The sequence below is a fragment of the Calidris pugnax genome, unplaced genomic scaffold, assembly GCF_001431845.1.
Source record: "Calidris pugnax isolate Ruff unplaced genomic scaffold, ASM143184v1 scaffold171, whole genome shotgun sequence".
Lineage (NCBI taxonomy): Eukaryota > Metazoa > Chordata > Aves > Charadriiformes > Scolopacidae > Calidris > Calidris pugnax.
The window spans coordinates 1,513,731-1,536,747 of record NW_015091064.1 but is presented as its reverse complement, the minus strand read 5'-3'; the positions used below and the strand labels follow the sequence as shown (position 1 = coordinate 1,536,747).

Here is a 23,017-nt window from a genome sequence, read left to right as displayed (position 1 = left end):
AACTATGCGTATCAACTTCCATTAAGAACAAAAACATATGAATCTAAGTTGCACTCAAAATACAGCGGAGTAATAGTTTTCAACTATCTCCCCTCAGTCATTTTGATACAATCACACAAAACTTCTTGTTCCTGGCTATTCCTGTGGGTACTCATAGAAAAATCATCACTTTTCTAAATACTCTATAAACTATGTAAGAAAAAAAAAAGGAAAAAAATTTCTCACAATCTTGATAAAAAATACACAACAGAAAGCACAAATGTGGTTTATCAGTCATTCAGGACTTGAATTCAAATGATTGAATCCTGTTTTGCAGCAGTTCATCATCACATCTGAAACTGACGAAAGAAAGGGAAAAAAATGCCACTGGGTGTTATTGTTGCTCCAGTTTCCCTAAAGGGCAGTAACAGCAATGCATGCATGAGGCTGAGGGGGCTTTTGACTGTTTCTACTGTACTCCAAGGTTCTTCAAAGCAACAGTAAAACTGAATAAATATTAATGGTTTTGACTAGCTTCTTTCTTGACACAACAGAAACATAACAGAGTTGTCTGTACATTTGGGAAGATTATTCATTATTTGCACAGAATTTCAAGATAAAAACTGTAACATCCTAAAAGCTGAATAATCTCTCTTGCTAAAATTTATTGTTCTCTATGAGAACCATCACTCTCACTGGTAAAAAAATAAAAAATTTTTGCTGCTACTGACAGTCCCAATGTTGCCTTCTCAGAGCAGGAACAGCTAAACTTTGTTACAGCACTCCTTATAAGAACAGAAAATGTTTAGATCAGCATTGAAAAGCTTTGCAGGTTGACAAATTACTTACAGTATGAAAGAAAATTTAAAAAATCTTTTTTGCTTTCTGTAATGCACTGTTTCCCAGAGGAGCAACTTGGCTGAATAAAGCTTAGGTGTCTTCTTTGGTAGGAAGTTTCCTTGTCACTTTGCAAAGTGTGGAAGGGAAGTATATTTTCACACCTCTTCCTTTTCACTCTCCCTTTTGCATTTTCAAACACATTTTGGCTACTAACGATTAGTGAATGACAGTCACTCGAAGTGATAAAATCCTAGTAATGCTAAGGGAACTTATTACCACACGGGCAGTGCTTTCTCTCTGCGGGCAACATTTAGGCCACATTGCCTGAGATGGGTTAAACTGCAGAGGAAGCTCTCAGGGACAAAGACAAAAGCCTGGAAAATGCAGTGACTAGCAAGTTTCATAAAGGTTTTCCCCCCTTCTTCACCAAGCACTATGATGGTCCTTCACCATCCCGGCAAGCCCAGGGTGGGAGCACGCAGCTCCGCGGCCTCCCCTCAGGGTGCAGTGGGGCAGCCAGTAGCCATAAAATGGCTTCCTACCGGCTCCGGCCCAGCCACAGAGCCTGCCTGCTCAGCGCCCGGCCTGCCCCAAGGCAGTAAAAGTGGTGACAGGAGGAGGGGAAAAGGAAAAACAATCAAAATCAAAATCGTGGCAGACTTTGTGAGTGAGTCATTTCAGTGTGAAATGTCATTTGCGTGACTCAGTCGCTTTGGGTTGCATGCATGGGGGGCTCTGCCAGGGTGAGATTTGCAAAGGTGGTGGGAGTGTTAGCATCTCCTGGGGTTAAATGTTCAATGTTAAATCTCCTGAGTAACACCGAGAAGGGGAGACTGTGTTTTTGGGGTGGATGTCGCTGACTGCTTCCCAGCTAACAATAATCTTTTTTAAAATGAGTGAGACCTACCTGAAATACAAGGCTTTTGTTTCTTTGCACGAGTCATTCCTTTCTCCTGTTTCGTGTTTTTGTTTCGTGTTTTTTCTCCGATAGATGCTGAGGTGTTTATCGAGCGCTGAGGAGGGCAGCTGGCTTCCTGGAGCTGCAGAGAGGGCGAAGAACGGAGGAGCTCAGCTGGGGCTCGGGCAGTGGAGACTTTCCCTTCCTGGACATTTGCCACAAGTTTAGAATGTCACTCTTGATGGGATCCTTATTTTATCTACGTTTTCTCAACAGTTTTACTCCTTTCCAGTAGCAAAGACATCACAGAAAGGAGTACTAAGGACCAAAAGTCCTTACGTGAAAGACAATCACTAAAAAAGGCTGTTTGGACTAGTAAAAAAAAAAAAACAATGACTAGCAAAGTTTGTCTTTACAGAGACAAAAAAAGTTATTCTTGCTTTGTAATAAGTGAAGAGGTGTCTGGTTAAATAGAAACACAGAAAATGGAAATGCAAATAAACTAAAACCCACCTTTTTATAATAGCATAAACACAACACTTTATAGCCATGAACTGAAGTGAACCAGAAAGGAAACAATTACATTATTATTTCTCAAGTTAGCAGTTTCATACAAACATTATTAATTTTTATATAAACTTTTTCAGGTGTAAAGTCATACTTAATATCACAATTTATGTTACCATATAGATGCATAGAACAAATCAAATGAGGTAACCGAACAGTATTATTCAGTATTAATTTTTAAATGTATAAAATGGCCAATTCTTCAGTGATAGTTATTTTTTAAAAAAATCTCCAAATAATAGACAGTTCAAAATACACCTTCAGTAGTGACAGTCTTCATAGCCTAGTGCGATTTAAAATGCAAGTTTGGAAAACACAGCGTTGTATGTCATGTTGCATTTTACAGCAAAGTCAGTGAGTGTCATTTTTTAAAGAGGTGCTGGTTCAAAATAGTGTAAACACAATAAAGAACTTATATTCCATAGTTATCACAAGACTAAAGAAGCGACAATGCATCACACCTGCATGGTCAAAACAGAAAATTACACATTTCATATGAAGGTCTGTCTGAAGTATTACCTCTCTTGGGAAAAAAAAAATAATATATATATATATATATTTATCTTGGCTAATTCTTCTAAAGCAGCTAATTCTTCTTTGTTTTTATCTTTGCTGATAAACCCAGTTCCCTTCTCCAGGTGCAAAAGATTCCTTGGAAGTGAGCCAAGTAGATCTGCCAGGCAAAAGGAAGATCTCAGAAGGATATGTGGAAAAAATAGATGAAGGAAAATCACAGCGATACATGACACCTATGTCATGTGGCAAGGACTTCGTTCAAGCTGTTAGCATCTCTGCTGTCAGGAAAGAAAAGGGAAGGAGGCAGATAGGCAGATTTGCCCTGCACTGGTACTCCAGTCTTCTTGAGGCTAGTATTTCATTTGTCCCTATGTAAACAACTCAGAAATCCTGTAAGGAAAATGGTTCTCTGGATGGTTGCTGGTTGCTGGCCTTGTATCCTAGACAAAGGATTTCTCTTCCTGTAGTCAAGAGATATGATCCTCTTTAAAACACTTATTTATATCAAACCCTGAGTAAAAGATTAATGTTTGTGGTAATAAGCAATGAAATCAACTGCTCTTTCTTCCCTCACTCATTACCACTGCCATCTTGTCCTTGATACAATGTAGCTATTGCAACAGTACTGTTTTCCAAATGTCATGTTTTAAGAAATTACTTGTGCCAGTTATGAATTCTGAAATTCCTTTTCTTCTCAAATAACATACCTGTAGCCTTAACTACACAATGTAACCATCTAATAGCTTGTCCTGGGTCTGGCAGTGATGGGGTTAATTCTCCCCAGGACCTAGGAGGGACACAAGTATTCCATCCCATGTGAGCCATGCCCAAGGGGTAGCCGGAGCTGCCGGGGAAGGGGAGGGGACAGGAAGTTGGGGAGAGGAGGCGGTGACCCCCGGAGGGGTAGAGCGGTCGGGGGCGTCCCGGGAGCGGTCGGCGCGCGGCGGTATCGAGCGGCGGTATCGTGATCGCGGTTGTATACCCCTCTGTTATTGTTGTTATTGCTCTTTGTTCCGTTCTGTTAAAATTGCCTTTGTCTCAACCCACGAGTTTTGCCTTTTTATTCCCATCTTCCCCTCCCGGCCGCGTGGCCGTGAGGGCTCTGTTGTGTGCGAGCGGCTGCACGTGGTCCTTTGTTGCCGTCTGAGGCCAAACCACGACAGTCCTTTTTGGCGCCCAACGTGGGGCACTCGGAGGGTTGAGATTACGGCAGATCCGACCAGGGCATGTTAAAAGGAATTTTGTATCTGTGTTCATTGTATTAGTTGCTGGGCACAATGTTGTTTCGTTTGTTTTCATGGCTGTGTTATGTGAACTCTTACATGCTGTATGTACTGCCCGTGATGATGTTTATCACTTCTGGGAGAGGGATCAGGGTTATAATTTTACTGTCTTGTGCTATATCAACTTATGATATGATAGCATCTCTGTTCAGATGGTTTTGTTGGGGTGTTTATTCAGCGCTGCTTTCCTGCCCATATCTCGGGGAATTTATTGATAAACACACTGAATCTATGAGGGAAGCAGGGGGGGATATTTTCCCCAGCTCTTTCACCTCCTTTTTTGTGCTGGATATGTCAGTTTTTGAAAATTTTGAATACCCTTGGGACACGCAAACCAGTTTGGTCTTACTGCTAGGTCTCCTGAATGTGTTTCAGATTTTGTTTAAGGTTAAGCAACTATTTAAGGCTACCACCAAGAGATCTGCCCCAAGGCTGGAGGGTCATGGGTGGCATGGCATGTGGGAGAACATGGGCAGGTATCTAGAGACCTTTTCACCTCCAATGGTCTGGGATCTCACCACCGAACAATTACAGGACCCTGATAAAGTGGTAGAATATTTGAAAGGAAAATGCTGTGGCTATTCCAGAGAGGCACAGCTCACTGCATTGTGCTGGGCCTTGGCCAGTATCTACCGAGCACTGCTCAATGTTGTGCAGCATCCTCAGGGGGAGGACATGGAAACCAGGCTGACAGACACTGTGGCTGCTCCAACCCCTGCGACAGACACTGTGGCTGCTCCAACCCCTGCGACAGACACTGTGGCTGCTCCAGCCCCTGCAACCAATGCTGCGGCTGCTCCAGTCCCTGCAACCAATGCTGTGGCTGCCCCAACCCCTGCGACAGACACTGTGGCTGCTCCGACCCCTGCAACCAGTGCTGTGGCTGCTCCGACCCCTGCAACCAATGCTGTGGCTGCTCCAACCCCTGCAGTAGACACTGTGGCTGCTCCAACCCCTGCAACCAGTGCTGTGGCTGCTCCAGCCCCTGCAGCAGGTGCTGCGGCTGCCCCAACCCCAGTGGCAGTCACTGCAACTGAACCAGAAAATCAGCCTGTGCCCGTGTCAGTCGCCCCTATCCAGAAGAAGAAATGCAACAAGAAATCAGTTCGCTTAGTGAGGGATGACAATGAAGCAGGGTCATCACGAGAACAAGAGGAAGAGGCAGAATCAGAGATAATCACTCGATCCCTGTCCCTGAGTGAGCTGCGGGACATGCGGAAAGATTTCGGCCGACTTCCAGGCGAGCACATTGTCACCTGGCTGCTCCGGTGCTGGGATAACGGAGCCAGTAGCTTGGAATTGGAGGGTAGGGAGGCCAGGCAGCTGGGATCTCTGTCTAGAGAGGCGGGCATTGACAAGGCAATTGGGAAGAAGACACAGGTCCTCAGCCTCTGGAGGCGACTCCTATCAGGTGTGAGGGAAAGGTACCCCTTCAGTGAAGATGTTATATGCCATCCGAGCAAGTGGACCACCATGGAGAGAGGTATCCAGTACCTGAGAGAACTAGCCGTGCGGGAGATGATTTATTGTGACCTGGACAATGCACAGTCACCCACAGATCCTGATGAGGTCCAGTGCACAAGGCCCATGTGGCGGAAGTTTGTACGGAGCGCCCCATCGTCATATGCCAACTCATTGGCAGTGATGGAATGGAGAGGCGAAGAGGGACCAACGGTGGATGAGGTGGCTGCCCGACTTCGGCAATATGAAGAAAGTCTCTCTTCTCCCCTTGTCTCAGCTGTGGAGAAACTGTCCCGGAAGGTCCAGCAACTTGAAGAGAATATATCCTCCCCGCCTGTACGAGCCAGTATCTCAGCTGTTAGAAGCAGACACTTCTCCACTCAAGATAGAGAATACAGGGAGTACACACCACGAAACACCCTGTGGTTCTGCCTGCGTGACCACGGAGAGGACATGAGGAAGTGGGATGGACAACCTACTTCAGTCCTACGGGCACGGGTACAGGAACTGCAAGGAAGAACCACCACAAAAGGGGATCCCTCCAGGAAAAGTGCTGCCCCAGTTTCCAATGTGCAGTTCCCCAGACAGTATAGAAGGCCTGAACCTACTTCTGATCCCCTTGAAGGAACCTCCAAATCATTTCTGCAACAAGCAAGTAACGGATACTATGACCACTATTAGGGGGGCCCTGCCTCCGGCCAGGTGGGGGAAAGGGACAACCGGATTTATTGGACAGTGTGGATTCGATGGCCTGGCACGTCAGAGCCACAGGAGTATAGAGCTTTAGTGGACACGGGTGCACAGTGTACCATAATACCATCAAGCCATACAGGGACAGAACGCATCTGTATTTCTGGAGTGACAGGGGGATCCCAAGAGTTGACTGTACTGGAAGCTGAAGTGAGCCTAACTGGAAATGAGTGGCAAAAGCATCCCATTGTGACTGGCCCAGATGCTCCATGTATCCTTGGTATAGATTATCTCAGGAGAGGATATTTTAAGGATCCAAAAGGGTACCGGTGGGCTTTTGGCATAGCTGCATTGGAGGCGGAAGAAGTTAAACAGCTGTCCACCTTGCCTGGTCTTTCAGAGGACCCTTCTGTTGTAGGGCTGTTGAAGGTTGAAGAACAACAGGTGCCAATTGCTACCACAACAGTTCATCGGCGGCAATATCGAACTAACCGAGACTCTCTGATCCCCATCCATGAGCTGATTCGTCAACTAGAGATTCAAGGAGTGATCAGCAAGACTCACTCACCCTTTAACAGTCCCATATGGCCGGTGCGGAAATCTAATGGAGAGTGGAGGCTAACTGTGGACTATCGTGGCCTCAACGAAGTCACGCCACCGCTGAGTGCTGCCGTGCCGGACATGTTAGAACTTCAATACGAACTGGAGTCCAAGGCAGCCAAGTGGTACGCCACAATTGATATCGCCAATGCATTCTTCTCAATCCCTCTGGCAGCAGAGTGCAGGCCCCAGTTTGCTTTCACTTGGAGAGGTGTCCAGTACACCTGGAATCGATTGCCCCAGGGGTGGAAACACAGCCCCACCATTTGCCACGGACTGATCCAGACTGCACTGGAAAAGGGTGAAGCTCCAGAACATCTGCAGTACATTGACGATATTATCATATGGGGCAACACAGCAGAAGAAGTTTTTGAGAAGGGGCATAAAATAATTCAAATCCTTCTGAAAGCTGGTTTTGCTATAAGACGGGGTAAGGTCAAGGGACCTGCACAGGAGATCCAGTTTTTAGGAGTAAAATGGCAAGATGGACGCCGTCAGATCCCAACGGATGTGATCAATAAGATAGCAGCTATGTCCCCACCAACTAGTAAGAAGGAAGCACAAGCTTTCCTAGGCATTGTGGGTTTTTGGAGGATGCATATCCCAGATTACAGTCTGATTGTGAGCCCTCTGTATCAAGTTACCCGGAAGAAGAACGATTTTAAATGGGGTCCTGAGCAACGACAAGCTTTTGAACAAATTAAACAGGAAATAGTCCATGCAGTAGCCCTGGGGCCAGTCCGGGCAGGACAAGATGTTAAAAATGTGCTCTACACCGCAGCTGGGGAGAACGGCCCTACCTGGAGCCTGTGGCAGAAAGCCCCAGGGGAGACACGCGGTCGACCCCTAGGATTTTGGAGTCGGGGATACAGAGGATCCGAAGCCCGCTATACTCCAACAGAAAAGGAGATACTGGCAGCATATGAAGGGGTTCGATCTGCTTCAGAAGTGGTTGGTACAGAAGCACAGCTCCTCTTGGCACCCCGGCTGCCAGTGCTGGGTTGGATGTTCAAAGAAAGAGTCCCTACCACACATCATGCAACGGATGCTACGTGGAGTAAGTGGATTGCACTGATCACTCAGCGAACTCGAATGGGAAACCCCAGTCGCCCAGGAATTCTAGAGGTGATTATGGACTGGCCAGAAGGCAAGGATTTTGGAATGTCACCAGAGGAGGAGGTGATGCGTGCAGAAGAGGCTCCACCATATAATGAACTACCAGAAGATGAGAGGAGATATGCCCTGTTCACTGATGGGTCCTGCCGGATTGTGGGAAAGCATAGGAAGTGGAAGGCTGCTGTGTGGAGTCCTACAAGACAAGTTGCAGAAGCCACTGAAGGACAAGGTGAATCAAGCCAATTTGCAGAGGTGAAAGCAATTCAGCTGGCTTTGGACATTGCCGAGCGGGAAAAATGGCCGGTACTTTATCTCTACACCGACTCATGGATGGTGGCAAATGCTTTGTGGGGGTGGTTACAGCAGTGGAAGCAGCAGAATTGGCAGCGCAGAGGCAAACCTGTCTGGGCTGCGGAATTGTGGCAAGATATCGCTGCCCGGGTAGAGAATCTGGTTGTGAAAGTACGTCATGTAGATGCCCACGTACCCAAGAGCCGGGCCACTGAGGAACATCAGAATAACCAGCAAGTGGATTGGGCTGCCAAGATTGAAGTGGCTCAGGTGGATCTGGACTGGCAACATAAGGGCGAATTATTCTTAGCTCGATGGGCCCATGACTCTTCAGGCCATCAAGGGAGAGATGCTACATATAGATGGGCTCGGGACCGAGGGGTGGACTTGACCGTGGACATTATTGCACAGGTCATCCATGAATGTGAGACATGCGCTGCAATCAAGCAAGCCAAGCGATTAAAGCCCCTTTGGTATGGAGGACGATGGCTGAAATACAAATATGGGGAGGCCTGGCAGATTGATTATATTATGCTTCCACAGACGCGTCAAGGCAAGCGCTATGTGCTCACAATGGTGGAAGCAACCACTGGATGGCTGGAAACATACCCTGTGCCCCATGCCACCGCCCGGAACACCATCCTGGGCCTCGAAAAGCAAGTTCTGTGGCGACATGGCACCCCAGAGAGAATTGAGTCGGACAATGGGACTCATTTCCGAAACAGTCTCATTGACACCTGGGCCAAAGAGCATGGTATTGAGTGGGTTTACCACATTCCCTATCATGCACCAGCCTCTGGGAAGGTAGAACGGTACAATGGACTGTTAAAAACTGCACTGAGAGCAATGGGTGGTGGGACTTTTAAAAATTGGGATACACATTTAGCAAAGGCTACCTGGTTAGTTAACACCAGGGGATCTAGCAACCGAGCTGGCCCTGCCCAGTCTAAACCCCCACGTACTGTGGAGGGAGACAGAGTCCCCGTAGTGCACATGAAGAATATGTTGGGGAAGACAGTCTGGGTCAGTCCTGCCTCAGGCAAAGGCAAACCTGTCCGTGGGGTTGCCTTTGCTCAAGGACCCGGATGCACTTGGTGGGTGATGCGGAAGGATGGGGAAGTGCAGTGTGTACCACACGGGAACCTGATTTTGGGCGAGAATAGCCAATGAATGAAACTGTATGATGTTAATTGCTAAATGACCCTGCCATCTCACTTTGGTGACTGCTATTGGTTGTACTATAGTAGGAATCACCCAACTAATGACTGATGGACTCTGATGAGAAATCAAGTACGGTGCAGCCTTGAAGAGACCAGAACTGACCTCAGCAGCTGGCGCCCAGCAATTTCAATGAGACCAACGTCTTCAACCCATGGACATGAGCTACACCGGATACATCAGCCACAAGGCCCAGAGAAAAGATACAACATGCAACAGTCCAGCCCCAACATACACCATCTTGCATGCCCTGAGAGACTGTTCTAACAGATGGAGGTTGAAGTCATGGGTTAAATGAACTCAACAGACATTTTAGAGCGATGGCCCATAGACTAAGGACATTATACCTATATGTGTATATATATATATATGTCAGGAGAAACTGACAGTATACAACTGGAAACTGTAGGATCTGGGCATGGCATGAAATGGTATGGAATAAGGGGTGGATGATGTCCTGGGTCTGGCGGTGATGGGGTTAATTCTCCCCAGGACCTAGGAGGGACACAAGTATTCCATCCCATGTGAGCCATGCCCAAGGGGTAGCCGGAGCTAGCCGGGAAGGGGAGGGGACAGGAAGTTGGGGAGAGGAGGCGGTGACCCCCGGAGGGGTAGAGCGGTCGGGGGCGTCCCGGGAGCGGTCGGCGCGCGGCGGTATCGAGCGGCGGTATCGTGATCGCGGTTGTATACCCCTCTGTTATTGTTGTTGTTATTGCTCTTTGTTCCGTTCTGTTAAAATTGCCTTTGTCTCAACCCACGAGTTTTGCCTTTTTATTCCTATCTTCCCCTCCCGGCCGCGTGGCCGTGAGGGCTCTATTGTGTGCGAGCGGCTTTGTTGCCGTCTGAGGCCAAACCACGACATAGCTCTTTCTCTATGAAATCTAGGAACTTTTCAGAAATTTGCCTTTTACCTTGTTTCAAAATTAGTCTTTTATATTGCTTCAAATACGCTACTTGAATTGATATATGAGGAACAGAGTTTCCAGCAAAGAAAGGTTTGCCTCACATTAACCGATAATGCCAGTGTTCACAGCTGGTTAACGGATCATGCTGGTTGAACGGAAAAAGACTTACAGAGAATATAACTTTTCTTTTGTTTGTAACTAAGATAGAGATGCACAATCTGTAAACTTCAAATGCAAATTCTATTTTTAGCACATGAAACTGTGGCAACATTGAGAGCTATGTGCAAATGCAGGTTGTGAAATAAAAATCAATCTATGTCTGCAAAGCAATCAAAAAACTGATAATACATCCCAATTCATTTCCAAACAATTCAAAACCAATCAAAACTTTGTGAAAGTGTTTATATTAGATTTATCTGGTGTTTAGGGGTATCATTCACTTACTAATTTCGCTTCCAGAAAACCACTAGGGTAGCGGAGGGAGGACAGGGAAAATTTTCTCCCCCTTTAGATGTGAAAGGAAAACTTTAATTGAAAAATGTGTATGTCTAGCTTAAAACATAGATATGTATGGCTTAAAACATAGTTAAGTATCCATAGTAAGGAAAAAAAAATGAGAAATGTGTTCATTGGGATCCTGAGCTGTAAAGGAAAGACTTGAAATATTTGGTTGATTTTATCTGGACTTTTGGTCCAGTCCATTTTTTTAAAATGACATTTTTGACCATTCACACCAAAATCTAAATTTGGCTAATAAAATCATTCAGTTGCAGGGCTTCAGTCTGGATGCATCTGTATTTTGAGATAACTACTGTCAAGTTCAGGATCATATTCAGTGCAAAGCAGGAAAAAAAGAGTATTTCCTGGCTAAAAGGGCCATTGCAGAATGGACTTGTGGCACCACAAAAAGTATTCAGATATGCATGAAGCTCTTCACAGCCCAGCACAGATTAATTTTACCTACTGATTAAAGAGGAGAGTTGTATGAAAGCTGAAGCTCTGCATTCTCAGTGGATGAAAAAAAATCAGTAGTTTCAGGGGTGCTTCATACTATAAAGTAGTTATTTCCAGCGTAAGGCTAATTATTACAATCATCATATAAGAACTGGAAAATTACCTAGTTTTATTGTTTCTTTCCATCTTTTTTGAATGTCACTAAAGACTACAGTTACTTATAATAAGAATAGTATTGAGTGTATCACCTGAAATCCTTTTTCCTGTCTCCTATCTGTCCGTTTTCCATAATGAGCAACCTCATCTGGTTTAAATTCTGGACTGAGAATCTATGTTCTTCTCTCAGTTAAATGCAGGCAGCTATTTATACTTTAATAAATAAAATTAATATATGATAAATTAATAAAATAATACAATAATAAAAGTAGTAAAATAAATTTACTTTTGCCCCAATGTTTAATGTCATAGCAAAGCTGTAAGTTGCATCAAACAAAGGATTTATGTAGGTTTACATTAAAAGAAGCCAGGGATGTTCATTTCAATATGTTAAATTTTGCTTTCAATTCCAAAGTATTATAATTTCACCATAACCATGCTGACTTTGGTGAGAGTTTTATATATCTAAAGTTATAAGAATAGTTTACTTAAATAATGAAGACCATCACAGCTAAAGTGAGATTTTCAATTGGTTATTCAAGAGACACCATTAGAAGAAGGATGTGTCCAAAAAAGGTTTTGCACTATTATTTACCCTGTGATGAAAGAAAATGGTAATTGAGGGATGAAACATCTCATTTGATTCACAGAAATAATTTTCAGCCATAGCGTTACGCCTGAGTTCTGATTACAGATTAGTACCTTTAGAAGTTGTTATCATGGCAGTAATGAGCCAGCAAGGAATTACATCTGTAATCAAAAATCAGAAAGTTTTGTAATCATAATCAAGCTTGTACAAATTCTTTCTCCACTGGAAGAACCAGACTCAGGCCAGAAGAAATATGTCTTAGAAGGCATCTGAGCATTTTCACTAGTGTGTTCACTGTAAAACCTACTTTACAGTCACTTTCACAAGTGTAAACGAGAGAAAAGATGTTGCTAAATAGGGTCCTATATTTTCAGACCTATAATACCTGGAACTGTACTTGTTGTACCATGTACCATACTTTATCGCTTCATTATGTGAAAAACAAGAACACAAATGCAAAGATTTTGACTTGTTCTTAGATTTGGAGCTTATCAGAAATTTCCCAGCAGCAGTCAGAAAATAATGGCTCTGACAGGCTCAAAGCATTCTGCGGGGATATGCCAGTTATGTTGCAACCTTTGAAGAAAATCTGCTCATTTTTTGGCCATTCTGCCGCCTGCCCAACTCCTGGGTGCTTGGCTGCTAAAGCTCTTTATCTAGCCAACTCCTTCTTTGCTTAATCTCTTGAGCTCTTTGGGGGTTTTATAGCCAGTCTGGTTGGCAGAGTTCTCAGCCACCACCCGAGCTCATAAAGGAGCTGGTAGGGCTTACCAGTTCCCTGGGCAGCTGGAAATCATGATAGTGCAACAACAAAGGTGAACTCTCTGGAGCTCCTGCTGTGCTCTGCAGCCAGCTGGCTCCAGCATGCCATAGGCAGCACCAAACATGCCTCCCAAGCTGTCTGAGCTCCACGGGTAACCAGTTCCTTAATAACCCAGCTCTGTGAACATTCCCAGTATCTTCCTTTGTCAGCTCTTCATCTTCCTGGTAAAACTACTTCCCAGAAGGTGTTTTACTAGGGAGCTGGTAAAGCCAGGGGTTCATGAGATGGATAGAAGTTTGAAAAATGCATGCTAATTTTACCTTTTTTTTCCCTAGAAATTTTGCCTCATGCTAATTGTTGTGCTTCTGAAATTTTGTCCTAGTATTGGGGGTTTTTTTTCAATGTAAAAAAGTTCCATGCAAGGGTTTCCCATTCCTCTGGCCAACTGGAGTTTAGCTTTGATCTTGATAATTGTCAAATTTCATTGTTTCTCTCATTTTCACCTCACAATTCTCCAAGGGTGTGCCTACACTTCAAAATATATTTAGCTCTTTTCCCTGTCCAAAGAATCATAATGCTGCTGAAACGTTGTCATTATCGAAAATAAAGGGGGATGTAGGAGCAAGAATACAAATCTGATTTAAATAAATAGCACATCATCTATTGAAGGTTGCTCCCCACAGTCTACTTAGTTTGACAGTCAAAGTGAGCAGTGAAGGAACAGAGGTTAAATGCTCATAAAATTTCAGACCATCTACCATTTCAAAGACTTAACTGTGACATTGGTCATCATTTCTGTATCTTAATTGTCCACCCTCTAGAGCTGTTCATTATTCCTGTACATACTTAACGGTTTGATTCTTTGGGGAACTTCTGTTTCTTGCCATATTGGATGACAACTAGAGGTTCCAAAGCTTGCAGTGAAGCTCCAAGATGACACATAATCTTCAGGAAAGGGAGGCGGCTTATCCTACTCCTGCTTACGGAGAATACACAGAGTTCAACCCATCTCACCTGGAGGGTTGAGATCCAGGCATAATAAGCATAAGAGGTAAAGGAACACAAGTACAAAACCCTAAAACTTATGGTACAATTGCCAACTTCTGTGTAACACCAACATGAACCACCTGTTTGTCTATGCATGTCATGATTACTTTTCCTCTCTCCCTGACCCCATTGGGTTTCTTTGGTTTTTATAACATGCAAACACTCTGATCTTGGGCAAGCTGAGCACCAGCCTACTGCACCTCTAATAGATTTTCTGATGGAGCAAAAAGCTCATCTGTTGTAAATGATGTCTATTAAAAAGAACAAACTAGAATTTTAAAACTTGTATGTCAAAAAAAAAATAATAATTAGAAATGCTTCTACGTGTCAGCTTCCATTTACAACCAAGCACTTTTTCCTTTAAAAAAAATCACCTTTTTGTCCCTTGTGTTGTTGATCTATAAAAGTGAACTACTCCTGAAGAGCTTGAAAAAGAAAAGCTTCATGAAATCAGTTTACAGAGGAAATGTTAATGTCTGCCAGTGCATGTGCATAGCTGTGTGTGAAGTTAGCCTTGTTTTGAGCAGGAGCTTGGACCAGGTGAACTCCAAAGGTCAGTCCAACCTCCTCTGCAGTTCGGCATCTTATTGCCAAGGCCACTGAGCACATAGAATGTCTGCCATTTCAAAAATATCCTGCCTGATAGCTTGTGTAATGGGGCCATTGCAGGAACGAGGGGGTGAAGTGGCCTCTGATCTCCAGACTGAATGATGGGCTGGTAAGAACATTACCAGTTAGGCTCTTCTTCTTGCTTCTCAGTCAGAAACTGCTGTCATTATCCCAGCAGCAGGAGAGCCAGATGCATGTCCACAATTCAGTCACCCCATTTCAGTGTATTATCCCCATCCACTGTGATGAGAATTGTGCTAATATGCAAAGAGTTATCAGGAGTGGGTGAAGTGCAGCAACCTGTCCCATTTTACCTCCTCTGCTAAGTGGTGGCAACCTCTGTCAGAAAAATAGGGCAGGCAGGAGAATCAGCACTGGAAATTGCTGCAGCTGAATCTGTCAGAGCCTTTTCACCAGTTTTTAAATATAGATGGGAGGGGTAATTTCTAGCTTGTGGTCCCAAAGCTGCATGTGTGTTTTCTCATGGTCGTCGATTTCTGTATGTGTAATTCCTACTTCTAATACTTTCAGTTATTTCACATGACATCTGCAAGCATTTAATTTCCAATATACACTTCTGCCTACAACAGCAGCCACCTGAAATTTCTCTGGCAGATACGAGCTAGTTTGAGTTCTCCCCCTTTTAATTTATATGTGGTTCAGTAATGCATCATTAAAACAATCTTTTAATTGTGACTGATTTTAAAGAACACACTTTCTCATCTTTCATGCAAATGGATGTAATTGTGAGGTTTCATAACACAAAGCAATTCAGCAGGATATTTTTTCGTCTTTTCATTCATTATCTCTCTCACTTGTAGTACATAACTCCATTTACTCCAAAGGCACCCAAAAACCAGATTATGCTACTGACCTATAGCAATTTATGGTGAATCTTAGGGAAGAAAGGAGAGGGTTTTGCCAAACAAAAATAACTTCCTTTCTATGAGCTCTGTTATAGACTGTCCATGCCCACCCTCATTTCTAAGCTTTCAAAAGATGGAAAATATATTCGCAGAATTTCTACCTTATGTATCCTGAAACTCCTGAGAACTCTTAGGAAAGAACTCTAATTACAGCAAAAACTATGCTGAAGAGTATCAGGTTTTATTCTGATCTTTATCACAGGCTTGCAATGATATGGTTCATAAATCTGAAGATTTCTTTGTGCCTTAGTTCTTCTCACATGTAAAATTAGATCACTACCTAATGCACAGGGATGTTAAGAACCTTAATTTTTGTCTGTAATCTTCACCAAGAAACACAAATTTACTTTTTTTCCTGTACCTTCACATGTTAAGTCATTTAGATACAGAAAGTCAGATAAATACCGAGTTTTTTCTGCTTTGAGATTACTGATGGTTAAAGATCATTGATTTAGCATGTCCACAATTTGTTCTCTGCCTTTTCAGCAGCCAAGAAAACTAATATACCTGGAATTAGTTATTAGTTTCTAAAGTAGAATTTACATAATTACTCTTTTACTATCTACATGGATTACAATATGCACATATTGAAAAACATAAAGGCAGGTATTCTGTGACACAGAATTGTAGAATTTAATTTTTTTAAAAGTTATATTTCCCTCAAGGATGTAAGTCTAATACATACTTATGCTTTTATTGCTGAGTCATATTGTTAAAATATACTCTTACCACAATCATAATTTTTACTAGTGAGGTGATTTCCAGAGGCCTTGACAGGATAGGAAGCACTGAGCTAGGGCTGAAGAGCAAACAGGGGGCCTTGATCCATGTCTTGCATGATTTAGACTCTAAGATGGCCTGGTTTTACTCTAGAAAATGTTTTCGTGCTTGGGTAGGACATCATTGTCTGTGTCAGAGGCACAAGCAATAGCTAGAGCAAATGGCTGTGATCTTTCTTCAGTCCGAGATTTAGTAATTTACTTCCATGCTTTTGAGTGGCAGTTGCCAGAGCAGAGTTTTGGAGGACAACATAAAGCTAAAGTGATGAGCATGGGGAGGTCCATGTGGAGCCCACTGAAGCCTTCTAAGAAAAACACACGTTCAGTCTTACCTCTGTCTGTTCCTTTGGTTGAGTCCAACAGTTGATGCCATCCATCACATGCTTCCTAAGCAGGAGGACATACGGTAGTGCGGGAAAAGGAGTAGGGCAGCAGCAGAGGAAGAAGAAATGATAAGGTCACACTGACAGTCCTGAAACAGGGGAGCAACATCTGAACAAACTAGGAAGAGGGATGAGTCAGTCTGTGGATTTGTGAGGAGCACCTGCAGTACGGAAAGGACTGACTCCTCCCATACAATACTGATAGCTATCGGATAAAGCCAGTTGCAGTAACGCTCAATATAAGCAAATGCTGTGAAACACTACTTGAAACATTTGCAAGATTTCTTTGAAATTATTCTAGAAAACAAATTTCTAAGTAGGAACAATTAATTCTAGTGGAAATGCCCTTATATTTCTGTGAAATGTGATGCAGCCTCTCAAAAGAGAACTTAGAAACATTTAAAAAAAAGAAAAAGTATACCTTATGCCTGTTTCCACTCCAGAATTCTCTAGAGACAGTCTGTTAAGAGATCAAAGTGGGGAAGATATTATGCAGATCCCAAAGCAAGGTGATACATGTGAGCAGGAAGTAATCAGTGGGCTTAATATTGATTCAAAAAGGCCAAAATTCATCTCCTTATTTTGGAGTGGTATCATATGTGCGTGGGTGCAATTCTCTTTTGCAGCGTAAACACATACGGCTATTTATATCTTCATATTGCAGCAGTTAGCCTGGGATGCTCACAGGGAGATTTCACTCGGGGCACAGACCCCGGCTGGGGCTGGGCTGGGCTGTGCTGCGCCGTGCCGGGAGCATTACCAGCCGCGGGAGACTCCCCCCCTTATTACTGGATTCGCCCCTGGTGCTGAGCCAGCCCAAACGTGCCTGAGCTACAAACAAAAGCTGCAAGGGATTCAGGTAGGAAAATCGACCAATTCCTCACAGCTCCTGGAAGTCAGCAGAATTGTGCATCCTTGATGCTGGGCGGGTGTCAGTAGGCGGGCAGATCAGCGTGCAGCTGACTGAGAAGAAGACCCAAAATCCTTTCTGCACGGTTCTGCTTCACTCTCATTATCAAGCGCTGTCTGTGTCACGCCACACTCTGCCAGGAAAGGAAGCCGTAGCATCGTGGCAGCACAGAAATACCGGCCTGGAAGGGACCAGACAAAAAACTATATTGCCCAGTGCCTTCCAAGGGCCGAGGTGTGCTAGTCACAACACTCTCTTAAGGTGTTGCCCTTGGTGTTCCCAGCCACCATTGCTGGAAGTGGCAATTAAAATGCAAGCGGAAAACAGCAGCAGCATAGGCTGATGTGGGGAGGGCAGGACGGCAGCAAAAAGGAAAGTGAGGGGCTGGGAAGCAGGCAGGGGAGTAGCAGGAGTCAGAAGCAGTAGGACATGGAAGATGCAAAGGCAGCAGAGGGAAGGTTTAGCTACAGCAGTGTTAGGAATCACTGGTTTAGTCCCTCCCTCTGCACAGGGGCCAAATCCAGTTTATCTTGCTTTTAAAACAAGCCCAGAGGAATTTTTACATTTAATGTGGAAATATTTTCAGTGAGCAACATGGAAATACTAATATTAATAAAGATATCACTGCTTCAGTAGAAAATCTGTTTTAGAGCTTACTTGTCCTTTTTATTAGATTTTTCCTGGTATCCCAACAAAAACTTGTTGGCTTCACAGCCTATTTTTTTCATGTCATGTCACCAGCAGGCATTGGAAATGATCAGTTATAATCTTCTCTATAAGGAGCCTTTACATCTTGCACCATGCACTTCCTTACTGAACTCTTTTCTAGATTAAATAGAGCTCTTAGTCCTGCTTCACAGGTTACATTTTTCAACTGTTGATCAGTTTTGTTGCTTCACCTTTGGATTCCCAACAATGTCCGTATCCACTGCTCAGAAATGAACCCAGTGTTCCGGCTGAGACCCCACTTACACAAGGGAGAAGAAAATAACTACCTTTCATGTCTTTATATATGAGTACATCCCAGAATGAAATTACCTGATAAATCTTCAAATCTTCTGCAGTTTAGGACTGACGTTAACCCTGAAACTTCCCAATCTTTTCTGCCTTTCACATATTTTGGGGTATTTGGTCACTTTTCCTTATGTACAATACTTTTCGCTTTCTCTTCCTGTATTTCAATGGTTGATATCAGGCATTTTTCTATTGACTAAAAATAAATTTTAAACATGATCCTGTCTCTCACAGTTCTTGAAATCCTCCTAACTCTTTCATTGTATTATTCAAAACATTGGTATAAATACTGAGTAGAATTGTGTTCAGGACAGACCTCACAGAACTCTGACTTGAAATGCCCACTCATTATTACCGCAAAGCACTGATAATGTTTCTTTGACAGCAGGTTTTTAAGCAGTGCACTCACTTTCTGGGAACCAATCAAAGCTATATCCTATTTGGCATGTGAGTATCAAGAAATACCACATTTACTGGTTTTCTACATATACCAGACCAGTAAAAAAGTCAAAAATATAAAGGTGGATTTGTCATGATTCATTCTTGACATATCCACAATGACTGTCTCCATCACTTTATTATCTACTTGTTGCCTTTACTTAGATGTTTAACCATTTGCTCTGGTATCCTGGTTAAGCTGCCCAGTGTGTTACTTTATTTTTCTTTTCCTTTAAATACAGGTACCATGTGAAAGCTTCTTTAAGGCTTTGGGACCTCTTGATCCTCCATAAGCATCTGAAGACAATCACTCATAGTTCAGCAATTGCTTTGGCAACTTTCTTAAGTATTCTGTACCAAATTTCACCTGACCCTGCTCACTACAACATTTCTAACTCATCTAAATATTCTTTAACCTGCCCTTTCTCTCTTCTGGCCTGTGATTCTCTTCCCCTGTTAAAATTAATTGCACCAAAGATCTGATTGCAATTAACCTTGAGGCAGTAAATCTTTCAGCCTTTTCTATTTCAGCACAGCCAACAAAAGCTTTTCCCATCAAATTAGAAAGAAATACGTTGTCTATATAGTACTGGTACCTCAGTAAAGCATTTTCATGATGCACCACCTGGAATTTGTCCTCTGGGTAGTCCAAATGCAATAATGCTTCTCATTAGCAGTGACTGTTGTGCCAGGACCACATGACGCCTCCACACCCCTCCACAATGGTATTTTTCCCCAGCAGACACTTAAAAAGGCACAGATACCACACATACAGTGTGATGTAGGAGATTCTTTGCAGCATATGCCTCCCCTGGCAGCCTAAACCCTTTCAGAAAGGCCACCAAACCCAGATTTTGTTTTAAAAAAAATAATATCTATTTTGTATTTAAAAGTTGTTTAAATTATAAACACATTTATGCTTTGAACATACCTTTCACTAGCAAAAGGCTCCTTGGGGTCTTCCTGTCTGAAAGAGAAACAGCACTATGCCTTGAGCACGTTGTAACTCTTCCAGAGACCTTCTGGGCAGTGTTCTCCTTTTCTTTTCACCCCCATCAGCCATCTTGTCCTGAGAGCTTCACGCTTGCCCTCAGATCTTCTTGCCTCCCCATCTGAATTCTTGTACTCTCCATGCAAAAGGAACCTTTTTCTTTTTCCTCTGTCTCCTAGCTCACAGATTTAGATGAGGGGTTAAGGACTAGCTTATAAAAACCCAGTACAGTCACAGCTGGAGCTGGATTACTGGAAGCTGTTTGATTTCATGTTTACAAGCAAGAAGCCTGCAACCTTTTTAACACATTCAGTGCAGTATGCGCTCCTCTGGGTTTACAGAGTGCACTCAGGGCTTCTCTGACAAGCTTCTGCTGCTGGAACTAGTCAAGCAAGACACTTTGTGCATGGAGGTAACTGAAGTGTCCTCTGCCATGGCTGTGCTTGTGGTTTCTTCCTTCTGTTGCCCATTGTCTCTCCTGGAGGTGCTATTTGTTGCTTCGCAGCACAGACCAGGAAAGGCACACATCACAGGTGGCAAGGAAGGAAGAAACAATGCCAGGCAACCATTATTCTCTCTCTCATGCAAGAAAGGGAGGTAAGAAGAAATTCAGTTTGCCTCTAATGTGGTGATCATAACTGTCAGTTTGGGAAGGTGAGAAAGGAGAGATATTTTCTGCAGGCAGAGCACTGATTTTTTCCTGAATGTGACTCATGAGTCAGTACCACACTGGGCGGCATGGTAGAAGGGGCATCTGGATCCACCATGTGACAAAAAGTCACTCTTGGCAGGTCATGCTCTTCTAGTGGAGGTCACATCTCCTTCACAACCTCATATAGCCTTCTTTTCATAACCTTACATGACAAGCACAGCTGGTCAACAAGGGAAAACAGTGAGTGGCAGCTCTATACAATGGGGATTTGGGGGTGGAAGATCCTGTGATTTGAAGGGTGGGATTCATCTTATCAGGCAGAAATGTCTGCATTTTAGCTTTTCACCTTGGTCTCACCTTAGGGCAAGGGAAAGAAATGAGCAGTCAGAACAAGGAACATTCCCATCCCAATTTAGACATCTAAAATAGGACAGATGAATCATACCCTGAATGCACTTATTTCTCCCCACAGACTATAAAGAGAGACCGTGTGACTAGCTTAGATACCTACAGTGCTTATATTTAAAACTAGAGGAGACAACTCTCACCCAGTGAACCTGAGGGTTTTGGGAAACCAGGAGCAGTCAGGAGAGCAAGGGGACCTGCACACCTCCATTTAAAAGTCTCCATTTAGGTGTTGGCCTCTGTGTGTGGAGCATAAGCTCTCACAGACAGCAGAAATCTCCTGTCAAAGCTGTCAGGGGTAATTAGCAGGTGGGTAAACTGATCATCATAATGGACTCAATTCAGCTGTTTCACACAGGGCAACCTGGTGCCCTTTGAGGCACTCCAAGACTTTCAACAAATTTATCCATTGTCCTCTGTTCAAGGGATGCAAAAATTTGAGCTTAGCTAGGCAAAGCATCTACCAGGCCAGGTTATCTACTGTGGTGGAGCTCCCCATACGCTGCCGCTTACAGCAAGTACACCGTCCTCTATTGGGAGATTGGCAATGAAGTCAGGCACTGAACACATGTAACGCAACCTGTAAGGATAAGCTAAAAGAGTACCTAATTTGAAGAAACCTTTTTTAAAAATCAGCTCAGGGTAATTAAGGGTAAAATAGGCCCTCCAAAAGCCACAAAAGTGACTTTTGGAAATGCCCAGTTCTTCTCTAGACTAATTTCATATATAATACCTTAGTTAATATTGATTTCCGCTGTGTGTTTGTCTTTGATTTCTTTTCTTTTTCATTACATACCTAGCAATAAACCTAGTCTGCATAATCATTATCGTACTCCTTAAGATCTTTAAAAATTTCATAACAGATTTAAATATTCCTCTCTGTAATCTTATAAGAAATGATTTTTCCCTGTCTGCTCATTATTAAAAATGGATTTCTGTAAAGGCACTTATCTGTAGCCTCCAATCACACATGTACATTACTTCTTTAAACAGCAGATGAGGCTATTTTTTTTGCCTTTCTATCTCTCATCTCAGCATAAACAAGGTAAAGAGTGAGGGAGGCAAATTTTTCCGGTGGGAAAAGGCATAAAACATTGTATAAATTCAAATATAAAATATGCAGCATGTAACCAGCAGTAAAGGTAAGATGCACAGGACGCCACATTGCCCAGCTCTATCAATGCCCTGGCTTGCTCCCAGGAAAGCCAGGACAATGCTGACTGGTTTTAACAATTCTGTCTTCACCCCTGGTTAGTGATCTCAACGGGGGGAAAAAAGCCATGGGATAAGTGTGGGATTAAGTAAAAAAAAGGTCAAATTTAATTTATAATCAAATCACAGTGAAGCTGATTCAAAGAGACATGCATGCAAAGTGATCCAGGATAAGAGGTGATCTAATGGTCCCTTTTCACTGCAGTCGGCATAGCATCAACTGGACTTCATAGAGCAGATGAGTTGATCTGTGAGCAATGGGACTAAGAAACGCTGGTTTCCTATAGTATCTGCCACTATTATCTCAAGTCTTCAGTGTCTAAAAAGGACAATTTCTAATCAAATCTTTTCCTGCGGTTAGGATTTTGTATGGTCTGACTCCAAGACGACTCTTTGGTGTTTAACAACAGATGAGTTCACATTGTGGCCATTTCCTGGGGAGGGCCTGAGGGAATCCTTTGTTCATCACCCACTTATATTTTTACACAAAATGTTTAAAAACTTCAGATCCCTGAGACCTTCTGACATGCCTGGTTAAAAATGGCTAAAATGTTCAGAAGTTATTAGAAGGAAATATGGCACGCAATCACATTAGCCTTGTTCTTCTAAAACTGGGCTAGCACTGATGATAGAAGGAGCAGCCGGTGCCTGAGGCAGGGCACTGCTAGATAATGAGCTCCAAATGGCACCAGGAACGGATATTCGGGCCCATGTAAAACTGGCCAAATGTAATGCCCTCAAAGCACGAGTGCAATCACAAAGCACAATAGTCAGAGCAGGTATCCCCAGTGGTCAGCCAGCTGTGGGCATGCCACAGTACGGCCT

The 23,017-nt window shown here is 43.3% G+C and overlaps 1 protein-coding gene across 1 annotated transcript in view; it reads left to right on the top strand.

Moving 5' to 3' along the window:
• Nucleotides 1-10,011, top strand: part of LOC106896623 — a 33,604-nt gene extending 23,593 nt beyond the window's left edge. Inside the window, exons 3-4 of the mRNA XM_014956739.1 lie at nucleotides 5,066-6,042; nucleotides 6,226-10,011. Coding sequence (XP_014812225.1) covers nucleotides 5,066-6,042; nucleotides 6,226-9,411 — 4,163 coding nt within the window. The 3' untranslated portion in view covers nucleotides 9,412-10,011. The remainder of the gene's footprint in view (nucleotides 1-5,065; nucleotides 6,043-6,225) is intronic.
• Nucleotides 10,012-23,017: the final 13,006 nt, after the last annotated feature.